The 27,112-nt window shown below is 41.4% G+C and overlaps 1 protein-coding gene and 1 pseudogene across 1 annotated transcript; one reads left to right on the top strand and one right to left on the bottom strand.

The window, feature by feature from the left end:
- Positions 1-334: 334 nt before the first annotated feature.
- LOC133054768 (zinc finger protein 665-like) lies at positions 335-22,813 on the bottom strand. The gene is made up of 4 exons (XM_061140076.1): positions 22,691-22,813; positions 17,659-17,741; positions 12,310-12,436; positions 335-5,225 (listed from the first exon to the last, which is right to left on the bottom strand). The coding sequence occupies exons 2-4, from the start codon at positions 17,671-17,673 to the stop codon at positions 2,893-2,895; spliced, it is 2,475 nt and encodes an 824-aa protein (XP_060996059.1). The 5' UTR covers positions 17,674-17,741; positions 22,691-22,813; the 3' UTR covers positions 335-2,892.
- Positions 13,265-13,665, top strand: LOC133052371 (ATP synthase F(0) complex subunit C2, mitochondrial-like; annotated as a pseudogene).
- Positions 22,814-27,112: the final 4,299 nt, after the last annotated feature.

The raw sequence follows: 27,112 nt of genomic DNA, 5'->3' as shown, positions 1-27,112 counted from the left end.
AACGTTTGTGGCCAGTTACAGCATTTTTGATTGGGGACCCTATGGTATGTGGTTATCTAACTGCTCAGATGATATTAACAGTACTATGTGTGATTATGTTACTCAACTAACATGGAAGATTACCAACAGTTCAATGGAACACTTCCACGACAAAGGACTCCTTGGCTGGCTTTACAGTGGTATGGCATCTCCTCGCCCACAAAACAGCCTCACTAAACGAATTGGGCCTGAACAATGGGACATCTGGAAACTTGCTACAAACACTGAAAAACTTGGAACTTGGACTGGATATGTCACAGGGACCAGTCATAGTCATAGTAACTATTCCTTCCATTATAATCATTCATATTTTATACAAGCTTGTGTTCCCCTTCCTTTTGTTATAGCCATAGGAAACTTAAAATTTAATAAGACTTTATGTTCTGAGGCTTATATACACTGCAAATTGTATGCTTGTCTTAATTTCTCTATTTCTCTAAAAAATCCCTTTTGATTTTTGATCTCGATGTAGTCTGTGGTTGCCAGGAGATCGCCAATACCCTGGAAAGAGGGTCCAATGGCAAGACCTGCCTCCCAGTTACTCACTAAATTACTGCAACGAGATGGTTGATTCTTGGCATTTTGGGGTTGATAGCCATTGGCATCACTGTTGCTGTCACAGACATTGCTTTACAAACTTCAAATCAAACACAAAACTTTATTCAAAATTGGACTAAAGATGCTCATACTATATGGGTCACTCAGGTTCAGATAGACGAAAAACTTCAAGATAAAATTCAGGAATTAAAAACAGCCATCCAATGGGCTGGAGATCAATTAATAGATTCACACAAACAAGCATTATTAAATTGATTGGAATTCTACTCAATTTTGTATCACTCCTCTTCGGTTCAACCATAGTGCTTACAATTCGGAACAAATCAAATTTCATTTGTAAGATATACATGACAATGCTTCCTCACATGTACAATTGCTGCAAAAGGAAATCCTTGAAACCTTCTCTCAGAGTCTACCCTCTTCCAACAATTTGGAAACCTTAACTGAACAGCTCGCTGCTCAATTATCTGGGCTAGACCCTCGAAGATGGTTTCAAGGCATTACATATAGTATTGGATCTGGAACTATTAACACTGATAATTATCCTGGTGATTACACTTGTAATAAACCAATGCCTTTAACTAAAATTGTTCAAACTAAACAAACTCAATTGGTCAGGGCCTTTTCCACAAAAAGTATCAACAGTCACCCCCAATCCTGAAATAATAAAAAAGGGTGAACTGTCAGGGGACATTCAACTTTAAGGGATCCAATATGTTATTTTCTTCTTCTGTGGGCCATTTCTCAAGGACTCTCTATTCCTTTTCAGTTCCTGGAAAACAGGAAAGAGCAGAGCTGCACGCAGTTCTCAGGACTGAGATCATGAGAAAGGGCACCTGCTTGGATTCCTTTCAGTGACTCCCTTCAGTGAACTTTTACTTAAAGGTAATCTATTCAGTTATGCCCCTCTTACTCAGAATATGGAACGCTTTCTGGGCCTTTGAAGATTATTATTTGCTTGGCTTTGTTTCTGCTCAATTTTTTTACTGCCTTAAAGCTGCCTTGTATGAAGATACATAACCATGCGTTTCTGCAAATAAAGCACCCTTGTCTCACTCGAGACTTGGGTCCCCTGCGTCCCTCTTCTTGTTGACTCCAGTCCCCAGGTCCCAGTCTACAAAGACCGGGACAGCTCTGTCTTCAATTTTCATAAATAAGAGTAACTCTTCTTTAATCATACATACAACAGTTATTTCTATCCAATGGAGAACATGACCCTTTTCCTATGCATTGTTCCTAGCACACCATTGGTCCCTGGTCACTGTCCCTCTCCTCCTACGAAAAGCCCAGTCCTTTTAACATCTTGACTACTCTTCTCAAGTACAGTTCGTAGAATATTATGTTTTATAACAGGCTGGACTATGTATGGAAAGGCTTCCAGATCCTACTGACCATGATGAGTCATGTCTTAGGTTTACATTATTTTCTGCCCTCCCTGTTCCTAATTCACACACACTACTGAATTTCATAATTCACGCTGTGTGTTTTTCCAGAAAACACGGATCTGAATGAATCGTACCTAATGAAGTTGGCCCCTTCATCTCACTGATTCCTTCCCAGAGACCATCATGAAACACATGTAGCAAATGCGTTTGATCAATGTATTACCAAAGCCAAGCTCTTAGAGCTCACCATGCAACAGGCCAAAAAACTGAGAGATTACTTGTTGGGCAGGGAATATTGACTTTATTCAGAAAGCCAGGAGACCAAAAAGATGCTGGATTACTGTCCCAAAGAATCATCTTTGTGGAGTTAAAATTCGGGTTTCTTTTATACAAAAAGATCTCTATAGCTTCTCTTCAAATATGGACTTATTACAGTTGCTGACTACCTGAACTAAAGTCATCAGAGAATACATAAAGTGAAAAAGGTAAAGATTTGCCACAACCACTGAGTCTGGGAAGTATGGCTCCATTATGTTCCTATCTTGTGACTTTTGGGTAAGATCCTTGTCACACACATTACATTGCTGTGTGTTTTCTACAGGATAAATACTCTGATATTACTGGCAAGATGTGAGCTGTGAGGACAGGGTTTTTTTTTTTTCCCACATTTGTGAAACTGGTGAGGAATCTTTCTAGAATGAATTCATGTTCTAAAGACCTGACTAACAAATAAATACATATCTGGTTTCTATCCAGCATGAATTTTCTCATGAAGCCTAAGAGGTTGCCACACTCATCATATTTGTATGGTTTCTCAGTAGTATGAATTCTCTGGCCAACAGTAGGGTGTGAAGTTTGAACTTTGAATTTTGAACACTTCTACCATATACCACATTCATATAAGTTTCTCTCATGTATGGATTTTCTGATGTTTAGAGAGTGCTGAGACCTGAGTAAAGGATTTTCCACACTCAAAACATTTGAAAGGTTTCTCTATATGTATTCTCCGATGACTTGTAAGGTGTGAATTTCGACTGAAGAACTTGCCACACTCATTACATCTGTAAGGTCTCTCTCCAGTATGAATTCTCCAATGAAGGCGAAGATGTGGTTTTTGACCGAAGACTTTTCCACACTCATCACATTTGTAAGGTTTCTCACCAGTATGAACTGTCTGATGACTTAAAAGGGTTGACTTTACACGAAAGGCTTTGCCACACTCATCACATTTGTAAGGTTTCTCTCCAGTATGAAATCTCTTATGACTTATAATCTGTGAAGGCTGACTAAAGTGCTTGCCACACTCATCACATTTGTAAGGTTTCTCTCCTGTATGAACCCTCTGATGACCAGCAAGGTATTCATTTCGGCTGAAGACTTTGTCACATATATCACATTTAAATGATTTCTTTCCTGTATGAATTTTCTCATGTCTCCTGAGGTGTGAGCTGGAAGTAAAGGTCTTGCCACACTCATCACATCTGTAAGGTTTCTCACCAGTATGAACTGTTTGATGACTTAAAAGGACTGACTTTACACGAAAAGCCTTGCCACACTCATCACATTTGTAAGGTTTCTCACCAGTATGAACTGTCTGATGACTTAAAAGAATTGACTTTACACGAAAAGCCTTGCCACACTCATCACATTTGTAAGGTTTCTCACCAGTATGAACTGTCTGATGAGTTAAAAGGACTGACTTTACACGAAAGGCCTTGCCACACTCATCACATTTGTAAGGTTTCTCGGCAGTATGAAATCTCTTATGACTTATCAACTGTGAAGGTAGACTAAAGTGCTTGCCACACTCATCACATTTGTAAGGTTTCTCTCCAGTATGAACCCTCTGATGACCAGCAAGGTGTGCATTTTCACTAAAGACTTTGTCAGACGTACCACCTTTAAATAATTTCTTTCTTGTATGAATTTTGTGATGTTTCTTGAGGTTTGAGCTGTCAGTAAAGGCCTTGCCACACTCATCACATTTGTAAGGTTTCTCACCAGTATGAACTGTCTGATGCCTTAAAAGGATTGACTTTACACGAAAGGCCTTACCACACTCATCACAATTGTAAGGTTTCTCTCCAGTATGAACGGTCTGATGCCTTAAAAGGACTGACTTTACACGAAAGGTCTTTCCACACTCATCACATTTGTAAGGTCTCTCTCCAGTATGAAATCTCTTATGCCTTCTGAACTGTGAAGAGTGACTATAGTGCTTGCCACACACATTACATTTGTAAGGTTTCTCTCCAGTATGAACCCTCTGATGAACAGCAAGGTATGCATTTTGGCTGAAGACTTTGTCACATATATCACATTTAAATAATTTCTCTCCTGTATGAATTTTCTGATGTCTCCTGAGGTTTGAGCTGTCAGCAAACGTTTTGCCGCACTCATTACACTGGCAACTTCTCTTTCTTGCAGGGATAGTCCGATGACTTACAAGGAATGAATTCTGACCAAAGATTTTATCACATACATCACACTTATGTAAGTTTGCTCCTGAGTGGATTATCTGATGTCTAGCAAGGGTGGAGCTATCATTAAAAGTTTTGCCACACTCATTACATTTGTAACATTTCACTTCAGAATGAATTTTCAAATGACGTGCAAGCTGTGAACTTTGATCAAACAACTTGTCACATACTTCACATTTATGTGATTTCTCTCTTATATGGATGGCCTGATGTTTAATGAGGCATGAGCCCTTAAGACAGGCTTTCCCACACTCATCACATTTGTAAGGTTTTACCCTGTGTGCTTTGAGGTCTTGTGTTATTACTGAAGGATTCATAAAATCATCCCCATATATATTAGAAACACTGGTTTGGACACAAGGAGGACTTCTTTGAAGTGGTGAAAGTGACAAACTGTTGTTGACAGACCTCTCAACTTCGTTATATTCAGAAGTTATCCCACCAGTTTGAAGTATCTGCAGTTTATCCTGAAAGTTAAACCCAAGCCTGTTTCCAAAGAGCATGATTCTTGCATCCTTTCTATCATGTGAATCTCTTCCATCAGGCACATTTCCATCAAGGCTTACAGGTGTTCCTTTGTAATTTCTTTTGTCATCTCTCCCCTGACACTCAAAGTCACACATATTTTCCTGAGTTTCCCAAAGATGAAAACGTTTGATTTCATAGCTTTCAGGTCTTCCCAGCATCAATGTTTGGAGTGGCTCTCGTTTATCACTGTTCACTTTGGGTTGTAAATGCTTGATCACATGTGTAGGAGAGATATCTACAAGATAAAAAGAACCATAGTTATCCTGCTGACAATGATTCAAAACTAAATGTTTCATGTTCAACATCTATTACACCAAAAGTAATACTTACACCAAGTTATGAAACACAACAATGATGACCTTAAGTCTTTAGAAACACTAAAGGAATAGAATCCTTAACTTAAGAAAGCATGATAACATAAATTCACCATTAAGGTAACCTAGTTTTAAAAACCATATGCCAAACGCAATCACACTGGACAACCTTATGCCCACTCTCAAAAACAGAGTATTTTTCTATGAGGACCTCTAGGAACGTATCAATTGACAGTTGTCTCAAATTGAAAAGAAAAATATTACACTACCATTGTATTCTGCATACTTACTGTACATAAATAAATTCTATACAATATATTATATATTGTAACAGTAAATAATCCAAAACTAAGCTTTCCCAATTAATAATTAACTATTCATAATTGGTTGTTTATAATTGAAAACAAATGAGAAAATGAAGAATATGACTAAAACAATATTTTGGAAACAACATAGTTTTCTAAATCTGCTGTAGAACTACGTACCCAAAAAGAAAGGCATTTTACAATGTTAACAAGTAGTATGTGTCAGCTGTAGTGCAGAATACACACTAAAGGACCATCATCTGTAAATGACACATAAACTGAGACGTAAAACATTCACCAGTTTTCTAACAGCCAAGAAGCAAAGCAATCCCTGCCTATGTTGTTGTTGTTCAGTTGCTCAGTTGTGTTTGAGTCTTTGCAACCCCGGGGACTGTACCCACTGGACTCCTCTGTTCATGGGATTTCCCAGGCAAAAATAATGGTGTGGGTTGCCATTTCCTTCTCCATGGGATCTTCCTGACTCAGGGATCAAACCTGCATCTTCTGCATTAGCAGGTGAATTCTTGACCACTGAGCCACCAAGGAAGGCTAATCTCTAGCCGTGCACTCTTCTTAATTACCTGGTTTTTGGCACCAAAATGTGATAAATAAAAAGCGAGTGCTTTGTGTACTTATTGACTAGGGCCAAACACAATATTGTTGAAAAATGTTGCAAGTGAAAAGCATACAAGATATAATGTAGTTGAGGTTTGACAGAAAACAAAATTCTGTAAAGTAATTATTCTTCCAATTAAAAAATAAAATTTTAAAAAGATATAATGTAGATAAAGTCATATCATAAAGAACATGACAGAATACAGATATTACCTTTTGTAAACAAAAGTAAATTTTGAGTATTTACTATAAAACATGCACTACTGTAAGCCAACGGACAGCACTCATTTGCTTTAAAAGGCTTCAGGTAAATTAACATGTTTTTCTCTAATCAGAGCAGGAAACACACCTAATTGGCCCACAAAGTGGTAAGAGAACCAGGATATGAATCTGAACATACAGACTGGGAATACTTATTTGTAAACATGACTACCCACCGAAGGAGTAGATTAGAAAATATTAAAAAAAAAACAACAACAAGGAACTTAGAAAGAAAATACCAAGGAAGATACAAGACAGAAGTAGTCTGTTTAACTATTATTCACCATCCCATCTCGAAATGGTTTGTGAGTCATCATGGATGCACAGAGTGATTGAGGTCATGTCCTGAGAAACTTGTTCAATAAATGACCAAAGATTATCTTTACAGTGAAAGCATGTAGAAGGTGGAGGGATGCGGTAGGTAAGAATAATGTTTCCATCCGTATCAAGGTACTATGTAAGGAATGGTCAGGACTAACAGAGGGCCTGCGTGGAGCATAGGCTACACAGGCTGATGTCAGATATCAGCTTGGGACTGCATGTCTTTGTGAAAATAACTGAGAGCGCAAACTAACAGAGTGACCTTAAAAGAAAAGAACTGGTTCAGCAAGTTTATGGGCGTTATACTATGGGTATGGGACAGAAACAACAGAGATTTTAAGAGTGACTGTGATATATGGAGAAAGCAGGATAATACTATTTACAATGTAAGGTATCCAACTGTGAAATTTGTGAGTTACAATGGAATGCTTATATTCAAGAAAAACATACACAATATTCCAGGACATTGTGTAAGAATCTTATTAGCAGAAATCAGAAGGAACATCCAGGAAAAGGCTATCTAAACCTGGGTTCCTCTGCCAAGTATGACTAACCTCTCTATTGGACATTTACTTCGTTTCTTCTTCCACACATGTTCATCTCAAGATTGAGGAGTATCAAAGAAAAGGAGGGATTGAAACTGACTCTGGAGGACCTTCCCAGTTACAAAAGCCTTTCTGAGCCTTTTGTGTTTCTGGAAAAAGACTTTATTCTCCTAGACTTTCCCTGAGTTCAAAAGAGTAGATTCAAACAGTTTCTAATACATAAAAGGATCATAAACCATGATCAAGTTGGATTTATAGCAGGGATGCAAGATTTCTCGATATCCACAAGTTATTCCAAATGATACACCACATTAACAGTTGAAGACTAAAAACCATATGATCATCAATAGATGCAGAAAAGATTGTGACAAAATTCAAGTGCCATTTATGATAAGAACCCTTCAGAAAGTCAGCACAGATGGACCCTACCTCAACATAATTAAGACTGTATATGTCAAACACACAGCTAACATCATACTCAACAGGGAAAAACTGAAAGCACTCCCATTAACAACATGAATAAGACAAGAATGTTCACTATTTCCACTTGTATTAAACATATTTCTGGAAGTCCTAGCCACAACAATCAGAAAAGAAAAAGAAATAAAAGGAATTGAAGTTTAGAAAAATAAAAAAGAAGTAAAACTGTCACTCTGATGCTACACACAGAAAATCCCGAAGATGCCACCAGATGACTACTAGACCTCATCAATGAACACAGTAAACTTCTTGGACACTAAATATAGAGAAAACTGCTGCATTTCTATACACTGATAATGATAAATCAGAAAGTGAAATTAGTCAAACAATCCCATTCACCATCTCATAGAAAACAATAAAATTCTAAGCAATAAACCTATCTAAAAAGTCAAAAGAACTGTACTCATAAAACTGTAAGAAGCTGATGAATGATACCAAAGATGACACAGACAGATGGAAATGTATACCATGTTCTTGGACTGAAAGAAGTAACACTGTCAAAATGACCATACTATCCAAGGTAATCTACATAGTCAATGCAACCCTTATCAAATTAACAATGACATATTACATAAAACAAAGAAAAATTTAATTTGCACCAAAATACAAAACACTCTGGTATCTAAAACGATCTTGAGAAGGAAGAACAGAGCTGGAGGAATGATGTTCCCTGACTCAGACTAAACCACAAACTTACAATCATCACAGTAATATGATAACGGCACAAAACAGGACACAGATCAGTGGAACAGGATAGAAAACCCAGAAATAAACCAATTTACTTATAGTCAATTATTCTATAACAAAGGAGGAAAGAATATTGAATGAAGAAGTCTCTTTAATAAGTGATGCTGGGATAAATGGATAGTTACATGAAAAAGAATGAAATTACAACATTCTCTAACACCACATACAAAAATAAACTCAAAATGTATTAAACATCTAAATGCAAGACCAGATACTATTAAATTCATAGTGGAAAACAAATGCAAAACATTGACATAAATGTCAGCAGTTTTTTTGGATCTATCTCTTAGAGTCATGGTAATAAAAGCAAAATCAAACAAATGAGATCTAATGAAATTTAAAACCTTTTTGCAAAGCAAAGGAAACCAAAAAGAGAACAAAAATACAACTTTTGGACTAGGAGACTATATATGTAAATGATGCTACCTATACGGGATTTATTTCCAAATATACAAACAGTTCATACAGCTTAATATCAAAACAAACAAACAAACAAACAAACAAATAATCCAATCAAAAACTGGGCAGAAGATCAAAACAGATATTTCTTCAAAGGAGACAAACAGATGTCCAACAGTCACCTGAAATGATGTTCGACGCCTCTACTTATCAGAGAAATGCAAATCAAAATCACCTCACAGTGGTCACAATGACCACGATCAAAAAGTCTACAAACAACAAATGCTTGAGAGGGTGTGGAGAAAAGAGAACCCTCCTACACTGTTGGAAGGAACATAAATTGGTACTGCCAATTTGGAGAATAGCATAGAGGTTCCATAAAGAACTAAAAATAGAGCTATCACATGAACCAGCAATTCTAATCCTGGGCATATATCCAGAAAGGATGAAAACTAACTCAAAATGATACATGCACCCCAATGTTTTTAGCAGCACTGTTTATACCAGACAAAACATGGCACCAACCTAAATATTCACTGACAGACAAAGGGATAAAGAATATGTGTTACATATATACAAGGGAATACTGTGAAGTGAAAGTAGCTCAGCCGTGTCCAACTCTTTAAGACCCCATGGCCTGCAGCCCACCAGACTCCCCTGTCCATGAAATTCTCCAGGCAAGAACACTGGAGTGGGTTGCCACCTCCACAGCATAAAACACAATGAACTAACGCCTTTTGCAGCAATATAGACTGAGGGAGTATTCTAAGTGAAATCAGACACAGAAAGACAAATATCATAGGATAGTATATCTTGAACTGAAATAAATGATATGAATGAACTTATTCACAAAATAAACTCACCAGCATAAAAAACAAACTTATGCTTACCAAAGGGGATAGTGCAGGACGGTGGCGGGGGCAGGAAAGAGAGAGATAAATTAGGAATCTGAATATATACAAACTAATATATATACAAAATAGATAAACAACAAGAACCTACGATATAGCTCAGAGAACTATATTAAGTATCTTGTAAATTGCCGTGTAACTGAAAAACAACACTGTAAATTAACTATACCTAAACAGTGGAGAAGGAAAAGGCAACCCGCTCCAGTGTTCTTGCCTGGAGAATCCCAGGGACAGAGGAGCCTGCTGGGCTGCCATCTGTGACGTCGCACAGAGTCAGACACAACTGAAGCGACTTAGCATGCATGCATGCATGCATTGGAGAAGGAAATGGAAACCTACTCCAGTGTTCTTGCCTGGAGAATCCCAGGGACAGAGGAGCCTGGTGGGCTGCCATCTGTGGGGTCACAGAGTCAGACACGACTGACTTGACTTAGCAGCAGCAGCAGCAGCAGCATACTTAAAAAGAATGGTTAAAACAAAAACAAAAACAGAAACACCTCTTGCGGAGATGTTCAAACGATGTTTCACAAGGGTGTAAAAGCTACAAACGGGGGAAGCAGTCTATGAAACAAGACATGTTGACAAAACTGAATACCCACCAGCAAAACAATTTACTTGGAACATTATCTCACACTAAAGACAAAAGTGAACTCAACATGGTTCAAAGACCTAAACCTAAGTCCCAAATGTATAAAACCCCTAGAAGTAAATGTGCAGGAAATGTTATTGGAAACTGGACCCACAAATGATTTACCAGATATAACACCAAAAGCACAGGCCACAAAATAAAACCAGATATTAATAAAGTGAACTATATCAAAATTATAAACTACTGTCCATTAAAGTGCAGTGAGTTTGAAAACACAATCAACAGTAAAAGAGAAAATATGCGGAAATCATATATCTCATAGTAAATGAGTACAAAGAATGTACAAAGAATTTTAAGACGGCCTGATCACCAGTTCCACTGTGGGACCATTCCCCAATCAACCATCCAACACATTGCAAATACAAAACAGAAACACTAAGAGTAGCAAAAAAATTTGAACTCAATGATAAAATAAAAAAATAATTACAATGCACAGAACAACAGTGCAGCCAATAGCTTCATAGATATGAGAATGTGAACTGGGACAAAGTTGTCCTGGGATAAATTCCCATACCATTTACAGAGGATAAAATATATGCTCCTTAATATACATGAACAAGAGTCATGGTGCCCTTGTCAGAGTCTCCAAAGCCAGAAAATAACCTGGAAAGATGCATCAGGCTCTCGTGATACTTTCTCTCTCATAATCCTGTAAGATACTGACTACTCTACTGGATAGCTTCAAGTGGTGATTTTGAACAGAGCAAGAAAATAATATTAATAGTGTCTCCATCACAGTTTTCTGTTACCTAGGAAATCCACTCCACAGAGACTCACCAGAGGCGGCCAATTAAACATAGGTGGATTATCACAGCAAGGAAACCAGATAAAATTTCAGACCCTCACGAATATATTTCAAAGAAATTTAAGAAGTAAAATGATACAAAGTAAGCAGAATGTAACATTGGGAACAATCCCAGACTGGCTAGAGCAGTACAAGAGTAAAACTAATACAACAGGAAGGTCAGACATTACAGGATCTTGAGATGGGACCATGCGCTCGACCTACAGATGGCAAGCTAAGAGCCCGCGAGATTCACATATGCTCCCCTTGTAGGATCTAGCATCAAAAAGACGATCTCTCTACCCACTCTTCTTACATCTTCCTAAGTAACAAACACAGAGGAGCCAATCAACCAGCATGTCCCACTCCTAAAAAGAAAGAAACCGCCCTCTTGAGATACTTTTTCTTTATACATTGTATCTTTGGCTATTTTTACATCACTCTCCACTGTCCAGAGCTTTTCTCCTGCTCCAATGTGGAGATAATATTCAGCTCAGAAACAGAAATTCTGAGACTCCCTTGGTGATCCTGTGCTTAAGACTCTGCACTTCCAATGCAGGGGGTGCAGGTTTGATCCTTAGTCAGGGAACTAAGATCCCACATGCAGAATGGTGCAGCCAAAAAAAGTAAACAAATAAGCAAAACAACAAGAAATGGATATTCAGGGTAATCAGAAAAAAGAAATCTAAAGTGCTGTGCATTTTTCTAAACACTGAGCCAAAGGTCAAAGGTAGAAAATAGGAAATCGGGTTTTTTAGTGTTTTCTTTTAACATTTGCCAGTGAGCTTTGTACATAATTAAGCTCTGGGACAACCTCACATGTGACATGAGACAGATACAGCATCTGAAGAGGGTCAGTTTAACCTTGTGAAGCTGTGTCATACCCGAGTCACCAGAACTCTCAGATGAAAGACATCAGGGCCTCCCAAGGGGCACACAGGCAAAATGCAGATACCCAAGGGCAGCTCTGGAAGCAAGTCATCCTCACCCACAGACAGCAGGTTCCTGTAGGTCTCCAGCATCACATCCCTGTACAAGGCTCTCTGAGCAGGGTCCAGGAATTCCCACTCCTCCTGAGTGAATTCAATGGCCACATCCTCAGAGGTTAGTTGTTCCTGTAATGAAACCAAGTGTCACCAAAAGGGCCATGAAAAGTTCTCATTTTCATGCAAAAAAGAAAGGGTAATAAGGGGTAAGAATGGACTTGGTTGAAGTATGTGTTCTAACAGATCCATGCAGGGGTATCTGGAGAAAATATGGATCTCTGATTTTAATTTCTTATGCTTTTTCATAAGACCTCATGCGATCCTCCAATTAATATGGATTTTTCATCATTGTTCAAAATCCATGAACTATATATAAATAAAACTCAACACTGTATTGGCTATACAGAAGTGTCAGCTATTACGTTCTACCCAGTGAGCGCAATTCATTATCTAGATGAGGTACACCATGAGTGGTGTCTTCAGAGATGATGAAGTCCACAGCACTTTTAATGAAAAGGTCAATATTGTCAGTTATGACGTTGAAAACAGCAGCAAGGAACAAAAGTGTCTGAAGGCTTCCTGTTGCTCTAAATTACTTTAGTATTACTCTAAACATTAAATAAGTACTTTACAGGAAAGAACCTGTCATCAGTATAATAGCTCATTGAAGAACGATCTGTTCCCACCTTACAGAAGAAAAACCGTGTCACAGACACGCTGAGAAACTCGACTCAGATCAAGAAGGTTAGAAATGTTACACGAAGCACCTGAACTCATAGACTTGGGCTCAGCAACTGAAGCTTAAGCATCTAACAGTTAAGTAATATGGAGAACATTAAAACTCCTTTGACAGAGGGCTCCTAAAGAAAACTTGAAAGAAGTCCAAGGTGAGCCTCCTCCCTGTCCCTCTGTCTTCTCTGCAGGGGCAGCAGCTCTCAGGCCTCGGGCCTTCATCCCCTGAAAATGGACGCCTGCGCCGAATTCGTCTCCACCCCCTCCCTGATCGGGAGAACCTCCCGCCTGCTGAGTGATCACTGTCCGCGGTGGTGAAGGACCGGAGACACTGACCGATGAGGGCCACGGCAGCGTGGCAGCCCCGGGTCCCCGGACCATCTCACTCATTCCTAGCTGCAGCTTCCAAACCAGCGCCATTTCAAGGGACTTTGACACAGAAGCCAAGTGCCCTGGAGCTGGAGCGGCCAGAGCAGGGGAGGCTGGGTCCAGGGCTGGAGGTGGGACCGTGGGCAGGAGCGTCATCACTGCTACCCAGGAACCCTTCTCTGAAACAGCAGCTCGTCTGCGCCCTGGGCTTGGCCCTCTCAAAGGCCATGGGGCTCTTTGGCCTGATGGTGGTCTAGCTCATCTTCCTCACGACGTGAAGGAGCAGCTTCCACCTCCCACAGTTCTTTCTCCTGTGTCTGCCCTGTGTGTTCCCTTTCCTGTAACTCCCCAGGCAGCCTGGGGACAGTGGTGCGCTCAGGGTTTGACAGAAGGAAAGCAAATAAATACTGTATTAATGTGAAAAAGAAAAGTCCAAGGTGCACAATGTGGAATGGCATGAAAGGTCATTATAGACGTGGATACAGAAACACAACTGTTAGCAACTTACTACTTAAAACACTAACAGGATTGTTTAGTAAATTTCAAGGTCACAGATTATACTGATAACATAATTTCAACTGAACAAAAAAGTAATATGCAGTTTTTAAATCATGATGTCTTCTATCTAAACCACAGACTTGCACATGCATGCATATATATCTATAAAAAATTAACTGAAAGGAGAGGATTCGTCTCTTGATGAATTTTGGACAATTTTATATCATCCTTTTATTCACATGTATTTCAGCATCTTTCAGACGATAAAAATGTATACTTTGTACTCAATTTAGTTTGTCAACAGGATTCTAGAAAACTGGTAAAAATATTTTAAGAAAAGAGAATACTTGAACTCAATTCATAATAAAATTACCATATACAAAAATACAAATACAATTTTATTCATTTAAATTTACGTAGCAAGGTATTAATAGAAGCCAAAGACTTTCTTTCCTTTTTTTTCCATTAATAAAACAGTGATTTGAAATTAGAAGAGTCATTAGATTATGATAAAAAAAAATTATCACAAGAGTAAAGTAAAAAAACTTCTTGGAGAATAAAAATCATGACACAAAGAATATGGAAAAAAAATATAGTTATTAAGCAAGACTATCTCAAGAAACATCAGGATGGGAAGGAAACATTCAATACATTCCTTCTGAAATTACAGTGGCATGAAAGGAGCTGTCCAGGGTGCCTGTCTTTCACCAGGATAGGATGCCCATGAGCAGGGGCCACTAGAAGAAGTAACAGGAGGAAAAACACAGGGCAAGAGACACAGAGTTTGTCAGAGAGTTGAAACAGGTAGTACTCACTAACCTAAGGACATGGAAAGCTGAAAAGGGAAAGGATGGGAAAACACAGTCCATCCTAAGGAGAGCAGGGGAGACTTATATCAGACAAAATAAACTGAAGAAAAAACAAGTGCAATGAGATAAATATTGTATCATGATAAAATGGTCAATTTACCAAAAAGCTGGAACAAGTAAATATATATATACATCTAACATTAGATATCTCAGAAAAATGAAGCAAACATTAAGGGAAAGGAAGACAGAAATAGTGGCACAGGAATAGTACAAGATTTCAACGCTCCAGTTGAACAGGCATGTACAGATCACAGGGCCCAGCAAAAGTATGAAAACACATGCATCTCAAGGACACATAAAACATTCTCTATGAGAGACCACATGTTAGCTCAAAATTAACAAGTTTAAGAGACTGATACTATAAAAGTGTCTTCCCTAACAACAATGAAATAAACACAAGTAAAAAAGAAAATTCCCTAAATGTGGACATTAAACAACTTACTCTTACACTACCAATGGGTCTAAGAAAATATCACATGGAAAATCTTAAATAGATGGATAAAAACGAAAAGACAACAGTACAAAATTTATAACACACAAAGAAGACTACTAAAAGGAAAGTCTGACTGTTAAATGCTTACAGTAGAAAAGAGAAAAGATCTTAAATCTGAAATCTATTTTTAGACCTCCAGGAAGCAGAAAATGGGAAACAAACTAAAAAGAGGTTTAGCAGAAGGAAATAGGTAAATAACGAAGATTAAACCAGAGATAAACTAGAAAATAGAAAAACGTAAACATCAACAAACTAAGAGTTGATGTTTTGAAAAAACTGGATAGGAAAACCCCCACCCAGACTAAGGAAAAGAGAAAAAAAGATTCGAACAACTAAAAACAGATATGAAACAGGAGTAATTAGAACTGAGGTCAAAGAAAGTTTCTAAAGATAAGGAAGTACTATGACCAATATTGTCTATAAATGACAGAATATAGGAGATACTGGCAAATTCTGAGAAACATACAAACTATTTCACTTATTAAGAAATTAAAAAATGGAGACTACTGAAACTGAAAGTGTTAGCCACTCAGTCGGTTCTGACACTTTGTGACCTCATGGACTGTAGCCCACAAGGCTCCTCTGTCCATGGAATTTCTCCAGACAACAATACTGGACCATTCCTTTCTCCAGGGAATCTTCCAACCCAGGGATAGAACCTGGGTCTCCTGCACTGCAGGCAGATTCTTTATGATTTGAGTCACTAGGGAAGCCCATTATAACTAGAGAGATTTAAAAAGTAGTCACAAACATCTAAGACAAATACAGGACCAAATTCTACCAAACATTTACAAAAGAATTACCACTAATCCTGCTAATTCTATGGAGCAAGCATGATTCTAATAGTTTGCTGATCTCCCAAAGACACAAGAAAGGAAAACTAGAAACCAATACCCCTGACGAATACTCATGCAAAATTAAAATACTTGCAAACCAACTTGAACACATATTAAAAAGATCTGGAGAAACAGACAGAGAGAACAGACGGAGGGGGGAGGGGAGGAAGGAGAGGGTGAGATGTATGGAGAGAGTAACTTGGAAACTTACATTACCATATGTAGAGAGCCAATGGGAATTTGCTGAATGACGCAGGGAGCTCCAAGAGGGGCTCTCTAACAACCTACAGGGGCGGGATAGGGCGGAAGATGGGAGGGAGGGGACATATGTATACCTGTGGCTGATTCATGTTGGTATTTGGCAGAAAACAACAACCTCTGTAAAGCAATTATCCTTCACTTAAAATAATTTAAATAAATAAATAAAAAGATCTGACACCATGACCAAGTGGATTTTATTCACATAAGGCGAGAAGTCAACATACAAAAATCAATTAATATGACACAATACATTAACAGAATAAAGGGGAAAAAAACAGGATCATCTCCATGCAGAAAACACAATTTGACAAAAATCTGACAACCTTTCAAGATGGAACACTCAACAAGCTACAAACAATAAATTATAGCAACATCAACATAAGAAATGCCATTATGAAAAGAGCACAGCAATGGGGAAAGAATGAAAGCTTTTCCTCTGAGGTCCAGACGGCAAGGATGTACACTCTGCACTACAGTTCAACATAAGCAAATTGAAAAAGAAGTAAATTTATCTTCTTTCCCAAAAGACAAAGTTTCATAGGTAACGAACATAAAGATTACAAAAGAAACATGCTATATCAAAAAAGATTCTTTAATAACCACACAAAGAATCAATCAACCAATTAACTCATTATCAAAACTGCCATGGCAATCTATGTAGAAGCAGAATAAAATATGGTGAAAGTCACAGAACTATTCAAAGAGCAAACAGCAAAACTCTTGAAGAAGGAAGATGGAGGTCTTTCCATTTCAAAACCTATTACAAGCTAATCAAGGTGATGTGGTGCTGGTATACAAACAGACAAATAAACCAACTGAACAGAACACAGTACTCAGATATAATTCTTTGTGTATATGTAAGGTATATTCACAAGGATGTCAAGATACACAAAAGGGAAAGGACAGTCTCAACTGATCTGATTTCCAGATTTTACCAGCTATTGTGCATATTAATACCTGATTTTCATGGGCAGTTTCCTTACCCTGGTTGACAGAGCAGACAGCACATCCAGAGGGGCCCTAAGCAATCCCTGCTGCCCAACAGCACTGAGACCCCGTCTCCAACCCATGGGTGAGAAGCCCGGCCCAGGACGGTGCCCAGGGGAGCCTCCTCACAAGGGCCAGGTCACCCGGTCATGGGGACATGGGATCTAAGTGGAGACGACAGGCCCTGTGGGAAGGCCCCGGTTGAGTGTGCGTGTACAGGAGTCAGATAGGACACTCCAGAGTCAGACACGATTAGCGAGTCCAGAGAAGGGCATTTCAGGAAGGACAGACTGAATACAACCTCACCTGAGAAAGAGCCATGCCTGACTCCTTTTCTTTCCTCTTCCTCAACTTCAGGGCTTCCTCAGGCAACACAAGTCTTCAGACGTCTATCATGAAAGTGAAAACATGCTGTTTAATGCTTAGAGTCAACACATCCCCTTCCTGAGCCCCAACCACACACACAGGGAAGCCCTCACCATGAGGGACACACAGTTCCCTGTGGCCACTGTCTCAGGAGGGACGCAGGACAGGCAACTCCCACAGAGAGACCAACACAGGACTTTCCCACACTTTCCCTGGGATCACACTCCCCTCCTGGTGAGGACTCAGCACACAGCAGCTGGGGGCACCTCCGCTGACCAGGCATTCTCCTTCAGGTCACACCGAAGGCCCTGATCCATCCCCACTCAGAACACAGCACCCCCTCCTCAGCCCAGATCTCAGCCCTCAGGAATGAGAGGACTCACAGTCCTGATGCTCAGTGAGGGATCCAGACTGGAATGAACTGGGGCATCTTAAACATTCTCGAGCTGTGGACCAACACAAACTACCTGAATGGGAATCTCGGGTCAGAGGGTACAAGTCATGGGTATGCAAAATGCCTCATCAATGAAACGTGAAGCCTGGACTGAGCCCCATTCAGAGGAGAAAAGCACCCCAACTCTCTTTTTCTTTCCCAGCCTTACTCAGGCGTAACTAATAAAAATGCTAGAAATGTACTGTGTACAAAGTGATCATGTGAGAGATTCATACAGTGAATAATTATTATAGTCAAGTAAGTTACAGTTCCACCAATGAGTACACTGTATTATTTCTCTCTGGGAGAATTTCAAGTATATAGAAACACTACAGGCAGCATGCATTACCTCAGATCCCCAGAACTTACTTAGTTTACAACTGAAAATCTCTGTTCTTTGACTAACACTGCCCCATTTCCCCCTCCACCCAGCTCCTGGTAATAGCCTTATTACTCGATGGCTCTATGAGTTTGACAATTCTAGTTTCCACATACAGTATCTGTCCTCCTTTGTCAGGCTTATTTAACTTGGCATAATGTTCTCTAGGTTCATTCATTTTGGCATAAATACAGGACCCTTGATGTTTATATTTATATATAGAGAAAAAATAGTTCATGAACATACAGTATTTAATAAATATGTCTACACCACACTTTTGTTACCTATTCTTTTGTTAAGAGACATCTGGCCTGTGTCTATGCCTTGGCTACTGCAAATTGTCACACTCATGAGACTGCAGACATATCCCTGAAAAACTGATCGCTTTTCCCTTGAATATCTGTCAGAAATGGGTTTGACAGACTGTAGGCCTCTTCTATGTTAATTTCTTAAGGAACTTCCATGTTCTGTTCCAACACAGCAGTACCATTTACATTACCACCAACAGTGCAGTTAAGATTCTGTGTTTTCTGTACTGTGCCTCCATGTTTACTTATTTTGGGAGGGACAGTAGTGGATAACAGAGAACCTAGCACTGGCCTAGCAGCAAGAAAGTTGCAACTGCATCTTCTAAAGGATGAGCCTCAGGGCTGCAGATCCGGGTGGCATCCCTGTCCTCTGATTCTCGGAGCCATCTTCCCCTGCGTCACAGGACTTTATGACTCTTCTCAGGTTTGGCCCAGACAGCCCTACCGAGCAGGACCACCTTATAACAAGCATTCTGCGATCTTAACCTTAGTACTCCTAATTCCCCAGCCAGACTCTAACAAACTTACAAACTTTCATGGTCTCCAACAGAGTGTCCACAGAGCCCATAATGAGCCTCGAACCCTCTTGTACAAACACAAAGCATTCCAAGCCCTGCTAACTCATGCATGAGACAAAATACAAAAGAGGGCACCCAAGGATCCACAAACACAAGACACCATATTTTCATTTACAGTGAGTGAGCCAGGTCAAACATTGAAATCTTCAAAGACTATGAAAAAGAGGGATGATTCCAATGATGCACAGGACCCAGTGAGACCTTGGCATCTTCCAAGGAAACACTCCAGATTCTCCTGGCATCTTTCCAAATGCACATGAAACTTTCTTCACCAGCAACCCCAAGTACACAATGACACTAAAGTTGATACAAAACAATGACCTGAGATGTTCCCTGTTACTCTACAGTGCCTGCCTGCTAAAGAGCCAACAAAAGCCAGGGAGTGGAGTGGATGATGGGGGCACCTGCTAGAAGCAGCCCAAGCCCAAGGCTCCCACCCTCCTGCATGCACAGGTGTCTGTCGGATCAGCCCAGGCCACAGTTCTAACAGTGGAAAAGACTTCTCTGGGCCCAATTCCACATCTTTCATTGCTGCTCACGTGTGGTCACGCATTGTCCAATCAAACCTGTGCAGGCAAATGTCAGCCTCAGCATTGCTGTCCCAGGGAATACGAGCCAAAGCATTTAACACCTCAAACCATTCCATGCAGGATCTCCAACAAACCCACTTCCAGGTTCTCCAGCCTGAACTGAGACATTCCTTTCCAACAGATCCACACACTCCTTGTTCCTGTAACTACACCTGGGATGGGTGCACACTCCATTCACTGGCCTCACCTTGATGCCCCCAAGTGCTGACACAAGCCTCCTGCAGACCCCAGCAGGCTCCCTCCGCTTTCCCCATTTGTCTACCTCTCCTCCCTGCATGACTGGACTAAGCAAGACTAAAGTGCATAGGGGTTTCTTGGCAAAGGGGATCACAAGAGGAGTGCACGCCAGCTACCACCCAAAGGACACTCACATTCAGGAGGAAAATCAAGAAACTGGCCCTCCTGGGAAAGTCGGCCACCACCTGGGAACATTATGGAGTCCAGCTGCAAAGGGATTTGAGATGAGGAAGTCTCAATTCAAGGGTCTCCAGGTCTCACCATCTCCTATTCTCTCAATCCACATCTACTTGGAAGATATTCTAGCTCTTGGTGGGGAGGGGGAGGGGGCAGCGTCTTCCTGCCCCATTAGGTTTTGGATTTCTGCTCATTCTCAGCGCTCTGAAATCACAATCGCTGACACTGAGCACATGAACTCCTAGATGGCAAAGCTGCTGTCCACGATGGTGACTGGTCCCTGGATGGACAGAGCTTAGATCTGGGGGCTACAGAGGACTAAACACAGCAGACTAAACATGGGGATATCTTAGCCCAATACTTGAGGACACCAGTTCTGTAGGGCTTTTCAAGACTTCCTATATTTCTTGGCTCTTCTTTTGAGTAATTAAGTAGTCACATGGGGTAAAGGTCAATTACAGCTGAAATGTCCAGAACATGGGAAACATCTTCATCACCTGCCCTGTTCTCTTGGTCTTCTCTGAGGATTATTCAGCCCAACCCATAGTCCTGTCATCTAAAGACATTTCCAGTATCAGGTACTGCAACCACGCTGGGAAGAAGAGGAACACTATGAGCCCTAAAAAGAGGGGAACCAGGAAGGACTCAAAATAACCCATGAAGAAGGGCCAGAATCTCTGCTGATGGCAACTGATACAGAGGCAATAAACCTGGGGAACATGAGAGAGACAGTTAGGAGCGGATGGGGAACCTCTCTGAGCCTAGACTTGAAGGGAGACAAAGGGCCTGAGCCAGGGTGACGTGAAGGTGAGAAACTCCGATGTCAGACAGAAACGGTTTTGGTATTTGGAAACAGAGAAAAGGTAAATGAGAGCACGACAGGCTTAACCATGAGCAAAGGGTCAGCTCCCAGGATGAGGCTGGAGACACTGACAGGGCCCTGAGTTTGACAGAGGGCTGTGGAGCCACAGCGAGGAGTCAAGCTTCTGACCCGAGAACAAATGAAAGCCAGTGGAAGTCTGAACGTCCGGACGTGAAAAAAATCTCCCTTCAGATTAAGCCTTATTCATAGAAGTCATCTCATTCGTAGCCTGTGATCCTGCCTCCATCCTACAGTTATCCTTTTCGTTTTTCATTCAGGGAGGACTGGGATCTATTTAAAATCCTAGTTACCACCAGACACTCCCTCCAAACCAGAACTGCCACACATAGACACACAGCCACTTTGGCTAATCATTTCAGGGGTCAGTGCTTCTCACGCTCAGAGTTTCCGGTCTAGTCTCTCATCTCCATGTTACAAGTGGGCTCCTGCAGGTCCAGAGAGAAGCTGTTTATGAGGTCTGAGCTGAGCGAAGAGAACCGGGTATAAATGAATAATGAAACGGGAGGGGGAAGGGCAAGTGGGTCAGGTTTGTCCTTATTGCCCATCCCATTTAACACCAGGAACATCTGTCATGTATCTCAGCAAAAGAAACTTTTCTTTCACGGTTGGGTTAAACTGATACCAAGCAGGTAATTCTTTATTATAAGATTGCAATAAAATATTTTATTTTTTTTTTAGTAAAATATTTTAAAAATACAGAATTGCACATATCTATCCACTGGTACAAGAAACATTCTAAGAGGTCAGCTTAGAAATAGGATCTAAGCAATCTTTTTCATCATGAATAGAGAGGCTCTGTTGGAAGGTTCCAGGTCAATCCAGCCCATCCTTCCTCATTTGCACAGCAGTCAAAAAGGGACCCAGGTCAGCTACCTACGCGGGGTGAGGGGATGGGCTGACAGGAAAGGGGGGCCGTGCGGGGCACAAGGAGCGGCCGAGGAGATACGAGGACAGAGGGGCTGCGAGGGAAGGGGTCTCAGGAGCGGGGCGGGCTCTCCAGAATCCCAGGGCCGGGGAGAGGGCGCGCGGCCTCGCTGGGAGCAGGGGCGAGGGGCTCTGCCTCCAGCGGTCGAGAAGGCGACGCGGCGGGGAGGGGCGCAACTCCAACTCCTGAGAGGGCTTTACCTGGCGAGGCCAGAGGTAAAAAAGGGTTTTAAGCAGGAATATGTCGCCAGAGTTGGTGTCCACGGGGACCGAGGGCCGAAACCGCCTCAGAAACACTTAAAACCCAAACGAAAAGATAACTGGGCCGCGACGGCAGCGGCAGCGTTTATTCGGGGCCGAACACAAGGTGCCAGGGTTTTCAGGTCGCTGAGAATTCCCACACGCTGAGGACGAGTGATCCGGCGTGGGGCGCGGGAGGCGGGGGGGTGCTGTACAAACTTACCCTGGAAGGAACGCCTTCCTTACGCCTAAGGAAGGAACATTAGGCGCCGCTCGGGGACCTCGGCTTGAGGAAGGAACATTAGGCGCCGCTGGGGGACCTCGGCTCCGCGCGCTCCAACTTCCGGGTCCGTGTGAAAGGGCTTTCAGTATTACGGCCGCGGCTTCCGACGAGGGGCGGGGGGAGCGGCCGGGTGCGCACTGGTCGTGGGAGGGGCGGGACGCCGAGGGGGCGGGGCCTGTTACCTTGACAAGATTAAGTTGCAGTCCATAACACTGCTCAGGTAAAAGCTTCAAGTTATGTCAGAAGCCAAGATCCTTCCTCTTAAGACTAAAAGGGTTTATTCTCAATAAAAAGCTGTTTGTCACAGCATGTGCTCAGATCCCGCTAGTGAGGCTGAAGCAATTCAGGGATCTGGGAACTTGGGCAGTTTTAAGAAACAAGAATGGGACTAGTCTCCATATTACAAATACAAAACTCTCCCTGGGTAGAAATGGGCTATTCCCTACTGACACCCTACAAAACAGCAAACTCAGCATAGTGCTGAGTTCAACAAAATCAGAGTCAGTACCTGGGTGTCTGAGATGGAGGACTTGAGGGATGTGATCATTTGGGTCACTAACCACAGCCTTAAAAAAAGCAAGACACTTTAAATGATTATAAACTGTGTTATTGTTTCTTTTATCCAACGTGTTTTAATTATTTCCCTTTCTAAACCCAACTCTTTAAACAGTGACATAAAGGGAGTTGTACAAGCAACTCTTACAATCGCAAATATCATTGTGTAAGTTTAAGCTACAGAGAAAAATTAACTGATATGTATACTGTGAAACGATTATCACAATGCTTACCTAGCATCCATAATTTTGTATAGATAACCTAAAAAGAGAAAGCAAAACAGGAGAAAAAAAAACATTTTTTTCTTTTGATGAGAACTGCATTATTCTTTACAATGCTCTATCCTATACTTGGGAGGAAGTGCTTTGTCGCCCAGGTGTGTCGGATTCCTTGTGACCCCATGGACCGCGGCCTGTCAGGCTCCTCTGTCCATGGGACTCTTCAGGCAAGAATACTTGAGTGGGTTGCCATGCCCTCCTCTAGGGGATCTTCACAACCCAGGGATTGAACGTAGGTCTTGTGCATTGCACGCGAATTCTTTGCTGTCTGAGCCACCAGGGAAGCCCGACTGTCAAGTATCTTTCCCAAAAACTTGTTTAGGAAATTACACTAAACTAAATAATATCCGTAATGTAATTTCAAATTGATCATGTGTTCAGTATGAACATAATTAGAAATTTTCACTTTCTATTTGCAAGTTGTAATATATTTTAGGTCTTTATTTTCCAAAGCTGTGACAAATCTAGAGAGCATATTAAAAAGGAGAGACATTACTTTGCCCAAAGGTCTGTATAGTAAAGCGACGGTTTTTCCAGTAGTCATGTATGGATATGAGAGCTGGACCATAAAGAGGGCTGAGTGGTAAAGAACTGATGCTTTTGAACTGTGGTGTTGGAGAAGACTCTGGAGAGTCCCTTGGACTGCAAGGAGATCAAACCAGTCAATCCTAAAGGAGATCAATCCTGAATATTCACTGGAAGGGTTGATGTTGAAGCTGAAGCTCCAATACTTTGGTCACCTGATGTGAAGAGCCGACTCATTAAAAAAGACCCTGATGCTGGGAAAGATTGAAAGTGGGAGAAGGAGGGGACAACAGAGGATGAGATGGTTGAATAGCATCATCATCTCAATGGACATGAGGTTGATCAAGCTCTGGGAGATGATGAAGGACAGGGAAGCCTGGCATACTGCCATCCATGGGGTTGCAAAGAGTCGGACATGACTGTGCAACTGAACAACAACGTTCTCTCAAATGTGGGTAACAAAGTCTGAAAAATACAGTCTTCCGAAGATTTGGGATTTATGGATGAACTCCATACTCCCATCAAATCATGGGATCAAATCAACATTTTCAGAATATTTTAAAAATGGCAGATTACACTAATTTTCAAAAACACATGTCAAAATAGCAATATCTTCTTAGATACACTTCTAGTAGCCAACTCCCACACTTAGGTTTGTTTCAGAGCAGGCTGTTTGATATGAAATCTCGTAGGCATTCTTTTCCTCACAGCTGAGTCAAAATCCTCAGCATGATCTGAAGCTCCCATCACTAGGACTTGGCACTTGGGATCTGTATCCAGTCCATCCCAAAGACTCTCATAAACTGAGCTTTCATCATGGCTAGGCTCCACGGTCAGAAACTGAACATTCTCATGATCAGATTGCTCAAGTCCTAATACCTGAACTCAATGTAAAGGTTTTCCCACACTTATTGCATTTGGGATGTGTGGCTCCAGTATGTTCCCCAACTTGTGATCTTTGGGTAAAAGTCTTGCCACACACTTTACATCTGTGTGCTTTCTCTTCACGATAAATATTCTGCCATCTAGTGATAAATGAACAATAACATGAAGCTTTGCCATATCCACTGCAATTTAAATCATGAAGTATTTGGTAAATCTAAGGCACAACCTAAAAGCTATTCAAACTTCAGTACATTAGTACTGTTTGGTGCAGTACAACTTGACTACTGGTGCAAGGGGCACCAATGAGAAAAGGTTGCTCACATTCCTGGCACTGGTGATGAACTCTTTTAGAATGAGTAGATTTTCAACGGCCTGACCACATTCAGTATCATCTGCGCTCGATCCAGTGTGAATATTCTCATGAAGCATAAGACATGAACCACTGCCAAAAGCACTGCAACCTCAATTGTATTTTCAAGGGCTCTCACCTCTGTACATCATCTGATGGCAAGTTAGGCTTGAAAGTACACTGAAGAATTTATCACACTCATTACATCTCTAATGTTTCTTTCCATTGGAAAAGACCCTGATGCTGGGAAAGATGGAAGGCAGGCGGAAAAGAGGATGAGATGGTTGCATGTCATCACGGACTCAATGGACAGGAGTTTGAGCAAGTCCTTGAGATGGTGAAGGGCAGGGATCCCTGACTGCTGCAGTCCATAGGGTTGCCAAGAGTCCGAGAGGACTGAGCGACTTGACGGCGACCCACTCCAGTATTCTTGCCTGGGAAATCCCAGGGACACAGGAGCCTGGCAGGCTACAGTCCGTGGGGAGCTCAAAGACATCTGACTGAGCACTGCGAACATTTTATATTTCTCTTTGATTCTAATGCTCATACAACTAACCAGCATCACTGAAAATAACCTCCTGAAATGAATAGTAGTCAATTTACTACCATGGTCATATAAAACAGAAAAGGACAGTAATACGCCTCTCTAACACTCAAGAACGAACTCCAGCTCCAGCACCAGTCCCAAAGCTGAAATTCTGAACTAGTTCCTGAACACGTGATTTGATACTTATAAAATTATCAAGTGCCATGTCAAAATTAAAATGACCTTTTCCTTATAAATTACTACGTATTTCGTGCACTGTATGTGTTACCTCAGGATCTTACCTCGAGAGGAAATGAGACGCTGGGTTTCTCACACCAACGACTTAATTTATTTCGGCTAGAGGAAGGGGCCGGAGAATAGGGAGGTGCGAAGTGACTGGAGACCACGGATAGGGAGGAGAGGGGACCCCACGGGCGCAGCTTAACAACAAAAACAAAAACAAACAACTACCTCAGGTTCCCAATGGTCGGCCGCACCTACCAAGTCTGGGCATCAGGAATCTGCTGCAGAATGGCTTGCATCTAAGCGGAGACTGAAACTCCTCAGCCACTGGTACCAGAACAGGGAGGGGCGGGGCTTAGGACACACGCCTGCGCCTGGGCGTGTGAGGGGCGGGGCCGAGCGGACACCTGCTGTGTTCTTCCTATGGGTCCCAGGTATCTTGTCAGGGTTTAGAAGTACCTGAGGGTATTTCCCGTCTTGTGTTGCATCATTGATTCTAATAACTGTAACAGTTTTAAAGTAAAAACTTAAAATTCTGTGGGATAATTGCGTTGGAATTATCCTCTTAACATGATTCCTGCTGATGAGGCTGAAGCACTTCAGTCTGGGAACTGAAACCTGGTGGGGTCACTGGGCTGGAGGTGGGGAGGGGTGGGTGGGGGTTGATGTGCGGTGGTGGCTGGACCCAGAAATATTCCTGTAATTAGAATTAATTTAAGCAGATTAAGTAAACAAGAACTGGCTTTGTGTAGGGGTGACAAGCTGGAATGTGAAACACACAGCTCTTAGTAACACCTCATAGTAACCTGTAAGGACAAAACTATCTTGACATTCCACTTCTTCAAAGATCAAGCTTATTAGTCACTGCAGCGGCCCAAGGACAATGCACCCTGAGGGGAATGCAGGCTGGAGAAAAACAGGTACCGTTCTGAGCTTCAGACATAGTAGCCTTGGTAAATCAGCAACAGCCTCTTGGGCCCATCCTCCTCCTCAGGAAGTCC

Source organism: Dama dama, chromosome 4, assembly GCF_033118175.1.
Source record: "Dama dama isolate Ldn47 chromosome 4, ASM3311817v1, whole genome shotgun sequence".
NCBI classification, from domain to species: domain Eukaryota; kingdom Metazoa; phylum Chordata; class Mammalia; order Artiodactyla; family Cervidae; genus Dama; species Dama dama.
This window is presented reverse-complemented; position numbering and strand designations above follow the sequence as displayed.